Source organism: Myzus persicae, unplaced genomic scaffold, assembly GCF_001856785.1.
Source record: "Myzus persicae strain clone G006 unplaced genomic scaffold, MPER_G0061.0, whole genome shotgun sequence".
NCBI lineage: Eukaryota > Metazoa > Arthropoda > Insecta > Hemiptera > Aphididae > Myzus > Myzus persicae.
Genome location: NW_019100486.1, coordinates 36,153 through 43,478, shown reverse-complemented (window position 1 = coordinate 43,478; position 7,326 = coordinate 36,153). Strand labels below are relative to the sequence as shown.

The window sequence follows — 7,326 nt, the reverse complement described above, 5'->3', positions numbered from 1 at the left end:
TTACTAAGCGGATATTTGAATTGACAGAGGTGGCAAATGTTGCCTGACTGCCGCCCGACGAAAACTGGTTGCCACCGACTACCATTCTTGTTTGAAATAGAATACAATTTATGTTAATAAATATTTTTTTATTATTATTACATGTCCCAAAAGTTGTTGATTTTTTTGAATTTACAAAGTTTGTACACACTAACCATCGGAATAATGGAACAAATTCCTGATAAATATTGTTTCCTGTATTCAGAATTTTTGATGAATTTAGAATACATTTGAACTTAAACTGCTTGTAAAAAATATTGTGATAATTTCGTTTTAATATATTTTTTAATCTGTATACCATCAATAGTTTGTAATTTTCTTCATAAATGTTTATTTAAGTTTAAATTTAAGAATATCAAAATTACAAAAAAAAAAAAACAATTGTTTTATATGAGTTTAAAGTTCAAATTATCCATCAATGTTTCGTGTTGACGTTTTAATTCCATTTTAAGGTTCGTATAAGTGTGGTACTCAAAACAAACGACAAATATTAATATTAAAATATAAACATTTCACATGTATATGTAGACTTACTATTTAATGTGAAAATTCTTGTTATAGTTAAAATATATTAAAGATATTATGTACTGATTCATATTTCTGTTCAGGAACCTTTCAAATTGGTTTTCTAACAGGTTTGTAATTGCAATAACACGAAGAACAATAAATCCAATATAACATATATTCACAAAAACAATTCAACATGGCTCCTTGGAAATTCTACTCTTGAAGTACCTCTTGACGACACAATATTCGTAAGTTGTCATAATTGAGTCAATGTGTATTAGTTAAGTTTGTTATAATTTAACCAACTCAGTACCTGTATTGCTGCTGTATGTTTGAATTATAAAACTGTGAAGCAAAACGGAATCGATAGATTGATATATTATATCAGACTAGAGTTCCATTCGAGACAGTTGATTTTCGTGTTGTTTGGTATAGCGATCTAAACACGGCAATCGCATCATTATAATAATAATGGACTGTTTACAAATAGAACCCACCTTTTTGCTCAAGTACAGGAACATGACATGACATGCTCGTCATCTTATGGTAACCGGACAGGCTGACACTATTGCTGCTCGGAGGGCGGCGCACCACACCAGCAGCACAGCCTCCTACCGACTTTACGGAGTCTCCTCCCTAAAGCCAATAGGAATGGCCTGCGTTTTTCCAGCTTTACTTGTCTTGTTTCCAACACCGTTACATTATCGGTTGACGAAGTTGCCTCTGACGGCTGTTCTGCACAGGGAACGCTTTCAGCACCAGATTGATCTAAGCCTGTCGTGTCGTCTACCGTTGTAGATACTTTCCTTGGAGCCTCGTCCTGTCCTTGGTAAGTTGACTCAGTCTACAAATCATCTGACGCTGTTTCCAAACGTGTTGGACGACCATTAGTCACATTAAGGACATGTTTTCTCACAGGGTTCCAAATCGTAGATGCTCCACACGTCTGTTCTACAGTCGATCTAAGTATCATATTTATTGATCTTTGGACCACAGAAAATCGCAGGCACTTGTCTAAGGCGTCGGATAATACAAGCTTAGCGTTTTTACGGCGTTCCTTCGATGAAATCTGGACGACAGGTCTCGTCTCCTACACCGTTACAATATTGGTCGACGAAGACGTCTCCGTCGGCTGTTCTGCAAAGGGAACGCTTTAAGCATCAGATTGATCCAAGCCTGTCGTTTCGTCTGCTGTTGAAGTTATTTTCCGAGGAGCCTCGTTCAGTCTACGGTACTATGATCGGGACTGGATGCCGTTGGATACTGTTCTTCAGAATTGTAGGTGGGACGGGGCTAACTTCAGAAGACACTGCTCCTCGTCCACGTCAACCCATCTTTGCTGAATACAATTTTTCGTTTGGTGTGCCTTAGATTTCCTATTGTTATTCTTTTCTTCTCTGCCAGCCTTCCTAGGCGCAGCAAAATTAACTTTTCTGTTATACATTTTTAAGTTTGATTACTTAATATGTGTTAACACTGCAAAGTCGGATTGTCGAATAATTTAGAAAAATGGACAGCCGATGATATACCAAAAATAACAAGTAATCGAACTTTATGGCAACTTAATATATAATAGTATACTGATAAAATATTATTTTTTCATAATGAAGTAATGTATTTCTTTATTTTTTATTTTTTGAATGCGAAAAATACTATTTTTTTTAGTATTTTAAACATAATAATAAAAAAATATCTAGTTAATATAAATGTAAACAAACCATTATTACAGGTAAGTGTAACAATTATGTTTTAACTTTAAACATATATATCATATTTGTTTGGATCTAGCATAAAAACTTACGAGGAACCTTGTATCAAATTTTCAAATCCTGGATATCTATATGAATATTAAAGATTTGATGAATTTTTAACTACTTATATAATAATTAGCAAATTTTCTCGACTGACGACTTTTGTTAAAATTCTAACATAAGCTGCTTATAAAAAAAAATTCGAATAATATGCATGTTATCTTATCTCGTCGAAAATCGGTCAAAAAGCAAACATTTTGAAGGAATCTCGTCAAAATCTATCGCGGTTATAAGGCTGAGGCTTGATTTCAAAACAATAACGCTTCGATATTTTTTCGAGCTCCCATCGGCCGAGCCGCGAAAACTCGTGGAAGAAACGCACAGAGGCTTAGGATTCTAGAAGAAAAAAAGCGAAACGTTACCATTTTATGTATTAAGATTTATGTATTAAGATTTTTGGCTGTAATACAGATATTATTAGTTGGATTAAATGTATCCAAATGACACAAATTCAAATCAAATCAAGGCGTAATCGAGACGTGTATGTCTATGGGTTTTTATATTGACTGAAATTAGTGATTCATAAAGAAAAATTAAAATAATTAAATGAACTACCCAATGAACGCGTTACAAGAAAGTGAATGTGAACGAATTCGTTTTTTTAGACCTTTTTTTTTGGAACTTTCCGTATACTGGTCACTACACCTAATGAATATACATACATATATAATATACATATAGATAACCTATTATATATACCTATATATTATATTTCTATGTTATATGAATACTAGTATACTATATTATACATTGTACATAGTAATACATAATATACAATAGTTTTTAGTTATGATCAATAGACAATAGCCAATCGATTTATTTCAACAGTTCTAAATCTATAATATTATTCTTGTAACATTTTAGCGCTAAATAATATTGAGATTGCTATATCATGAAGGGAGACACTATGGTAACCGGAAGAGACGTTAATTGACCCTATCCTGTAGCAGTCTAGCATAGTCTGTTTATTTTATATGCAATCTTTTTTTGAATATCATTGATGTGATTGTAACTATTTTATTTTCTGCACAATAATTTTAAATTGAGTTTTTCCAACCGGAATTTAAAATAATAACCTGAAGAAAAATATTGAAATGAATAGACTGCACACATTGTTCTTTTTTTTTATAATCAAATTTGAATAAATAAACAGTATACATTTATAAACCATGAAGCCAAATTTTAACTTAATTTTTTTATTTGGAATACGTTTGGCAAGTTTAGGTGTATTTTAACTCAATTAGTTTGATAATTTTTAAAAATAATTTATAACCATGCATCACAAATGTAACTATCTATATAACACTGTAGATACGATTGCCAATTTATGTTAAATATGTGTTATATCTATATAATTATGTATTACTAAAAAAAACTAATTACTCCTCGTTTATTCACAAAATTTAAATTACATTTTTGTTTTCACTTAAAGATAAAATTTAGGAGATCGAAGTTTAGGCGGACCGAGTATAACATAATATTGCTGTGCCGGTCATATTTTTCATTCTTCAATTTTCAATCATGTAAAATACATATATTTGGATGGTCTATACGTGTTATGAACAATACAATAAAATTAAATATTAGGTATACTATATAAAACATTAAAATAATAATATTCGATTTTATTTTTCAATGCAAAAATAATTAAATCGCAACATGAAAATACGACCTCAAGGTGATCGATAATAAAATACATAATTTTATCGTATTATATTATAGTATTTTGTATTAGGTATGGTTAATATTATATATTCGGTGTGGAACTAATTCAAATTTATCAAATAAGTCATCAAGTATAATTACCTGTCATTATCATTGTAATAACTGAGTAAACAATGGCAAACAAAAGCACGGACAATCAATTCAATACTTTAAGAGCAATATATAATATAATATACAGTTGGTAGTTGGTACCTACAAGTGATTGTAAACATAGGTCTATTTAACCATAGACTAATTTATTCGTGAAGTGTATCTGTTTATATACTTATCGAAAATACCAACATTCAAGAAAGAGGAGCCATGAAATATTATATTTTTGTAATGTTTATACAGCTGATATTCTCAATTAGTTTGGGATTGGCTGTCAGTTCAAAACCGTTTTTGAGTTCTCTAATCGTAAGTAAATATTCGCTAAGTACTTGTGTCATAAATAACACAGTCTTATAATTGATAGGTATTGAAATAATAGTAAATATGTACAATAATATCATGAAAGGAGTCACGTTAAAAAACATTGCTGTTAGAACCAGCTTACCTGGAATCCTGTTTTCAATTTTCAAGATTTTTTTGAAAAAGCTATAATTTTTTATTGATATGAAAAAATTTCTCTGATATTTTTCTCAAATATTTAAATTATAGCCAACCACTCTGCAGTTGTATATTGCATATTATGGTGGTTGTGAAAGTTTGGCCACATTGACATAAAACCCGACACGTTTGTGTACAATTAGACACAACGTTTGGACTACACTAGTACACTACTATATTATATATAGGTAATAATTAAGGGAGAGCACAATCAAAAAGCTCTTCGATGAGCAACAGTCGTACAAACCAAAGACACGTCACTAAAACTTTTATAATAATAATCCAACTAACTAGATTCAATTTACTACAAGGATCCAGACTTAAAATTGATGATTACAAATTAAAAGAAAATTGAAAGAATAATTTTAGTTACTTTTCCATAGTGATAATACAAAACATTTTGTCAAAATTACTAAAATTTTCAAAATTTATTTGTAATTAAAAATGAATAAAACTTTCGATTTGAATAAAGAAATCCTGAAATTTAATTTGAACATAGGTTAGGTTAATAGCTGATGATATGTGATCTAAAGAAATTATTTCATATATTTTGCATAAAGGCATACCTATACATAATAATATTATAAAACTATACACAAAATATATGCACAACATTTAATTTGAAAATAACTTTAGTAGTAAAATGATATTAAAGACCGTATACGCTCATTAATATTTCTGTTTAGGGTCCTTACAAATTAATCGTCAAACAAGTTTATAATTGCAATCCTACGCAGGACAATAAAATACATCATAACTTGTATGTAAGTCACAAAGAAAATTCAACGGTGATCCTTGGAAATTCTACTTTCGAAGTACCTTTTGACGACACTTTTTTCGTAAGTAATTAGAACTGAATCGATGTATTGTCTGTTTATTTGTGTTGTGTATTTATTTTCTTTCTAAAATGAATTCAACAGTTATTACGCCTATTATAATGTCATAAGCTAGTGAATACTCTAATTGTATTTCTATTTAAAGATAGTTAAATAGTTTTAATAACTGCAAGCACATTTTTTATTACCTATGTACCGAGGCGTATCAATTGATTGAAGCTATACTCTAGGGACCAGAGTCTAGTCCGTATGGAGGTAAGAGTGTTATAAATAGCAAATAAGACTTCGGAACCTGTTAGTAACCACAAGGCTTAGGTAGGGGGACATAATGTCATCCATTCTGTTTAACCTATAATACTAGAAAAATTGTTAGTAAAAGCAAATACCACTGAAAGTTTCATACTAGAACAATTGACTGTAGGCCTTCTAGCATGTGCGGATAACATAGTTAGTATACTGAGTAATATAATGTGGAAGGAGCGGAATGAATATGACGTAAAAGATCTTTTAAAGCTGTAGGCAATGACGGGCTGGTAATTAATGAAGAAAAAATAGGATTTATAATATTAAATAGAAAATAGGTTAATTTCCGGTAAAATGAGATAATTAAAGTGACATAAATAAAGACATAACCCGGGACTCCAGATCCTTTTTCAATACCATAGAATTACAAAAGTAGCATCGTGCGGAGGAATGAAATGAGCAGATCATGCATAGAAAAAAATAGGAATCAGTATACACTACCGTGATTATTTAAATAAGAATTTAAATGAATTATAATAATAATGAGAGTGAGCATGCTATGTGAATCACGCTGTATAATTAAATTTAAGTGTTTGAAATATTGTTTAACTCTAATGATGTAGGTACTATCTGCCGTAGCTAGTGTTGAAACCAAATGCAAAATCTTCATTGATTTTTTTTGTGTACAGAAAATAGTTTTTTTTCAAAAATCAGCTAGTTAGCATTGCGCATGCAGATCCACATACTAATGATCCACTAATCGGTGACATTTTTATGTAGTTGGAAATGTATATGGCTCTTAAAGATACGTTTGGAAATTGGAAGGAAAACGTGTACATGCATAAAGTATCAAATGCTTGCTCATCATTAAAAAAATTAGTAGGAAACGCAGCGACTCCATTCATTCATGGTCTTGGACTTAAAAGTGCAAATTGTCCTGTACTTCCGGTAAAAACCTAAGTTACAACACATCATAATATTTTATAATTTATTACATTTACATAATTAGGTATAATTATAAACATACACATCATTCAATTATCTTCAACATGAAGAAAATTGTATTAATAATTTTAAATTTTAAATTGATTATAGACAGTTAAATAATAATACATGTACACAATCGATTAATGACTATTAATACAATTATTTTCTTTACTTACTTTAGTTAATCGTTTTTATACTTTTAGGGTATTTATATAGCTAATGGTTTGGATCCGTCAATTTTTGAGCAATCCAATATGCCAAAGGCGTTTTTTTATGGAACGTACAAATTTCATGCGCAATATTCACGAAAAAATGAAAACTTCGGCTGTCAAGTTTACATTTTAGAATTTAAGCGCCCTTGAGTGTCTTGATGTTTTTTTAACATTTTTATGGTTTATTAAATATCTAAATTTCTCATCTGAAAAAAACGTAATTGTACCTTTTTTCTTAAGAATATTAAGTATTTTTATGATTCACTTCTAAAATAGTTATACGTAATATGGTTAATAGTCTACAACCGTATATTATGGTGATCATCTGAAAAAAATTTGATTAAAACCTATCTATACCAATTTTTATGCAAAACCATA

The 7,326-nt window shown here is 30.0% G+C and overlaps 1 protein-coding gene and 1 long non-coding RNA gene across 3 annotated transcripts; both read left to right on the top strand.

The window, feature by feature from the left end:
* Window positions 1-344: 344 nt before the first annotated feature.
* LOC111027570 lies at window positions 345-1,755 on the top strand. Of its 2 annotated transcripts, XR_002603805.1 has the most exons (3): window positions 345-794; window positions 1,062-1,375; window positions 1,465-1,755. It is a non-coding gene; the product is annotated as an uncharacterized LOC111027570 (long non-coding RNA). The 2 variants fall into 2 exon arrangements; XR_002603800.1 differs by having other exon boundaries at window positions 360-1,375.
* Window positions 1,756-3,485: 1,730 nt separating this feature from the next.
* Window positions 3,486-7,299, top strand: LOC111027563. Its single transcript, XM_022305973.1, has 4 exons — window positions 3,486-4,478; window positions 5,357-5,509; window positions 6,530-6,697; window positions 6,940-7,299. The coding sequence occupies exons 1-4, from the start codon at window positions 4,383-4,385 to the stop codon at window positions 7,096-7,098; spliced, it is 576 nt and encodes a 191-aa protein (XP_022161665.1). The 5' UTR covers window positions 3,486-4,382; the 3' UTR covers window positions 7,099-7,299.
* The last annotated feature ends 27 nt before the right edge of the window (window positions 7,300-7,326 follow it).

What these genes read in the sequence shown, in the direction of transcription:
- LOC111027563 (XM_022305973.1), top strand. Translation starts at nt 4,383, where the DNA reads ATGAAATATTATATTTTTGTAATGTTTATACAGCTGATATTCTCAATT. An exon ending in CTTTTGACGACACTTTTTTC is followed by an intron (nt 5,510 to 6,529) that starts GTAAGTAATTAG and finishes ATTTTTATGTAG; the next exon opens with TTGGAAATGTATATGGCTCT. An exon ending in CAAATTGTCCTGTACTTCCG is followed by an intron (nt 6,698 to 6,939) that starts GTAAAAACCTAA and finishes TTATACTTTTAG; the next exon opens with GGTATTTATATAGCTAATGG.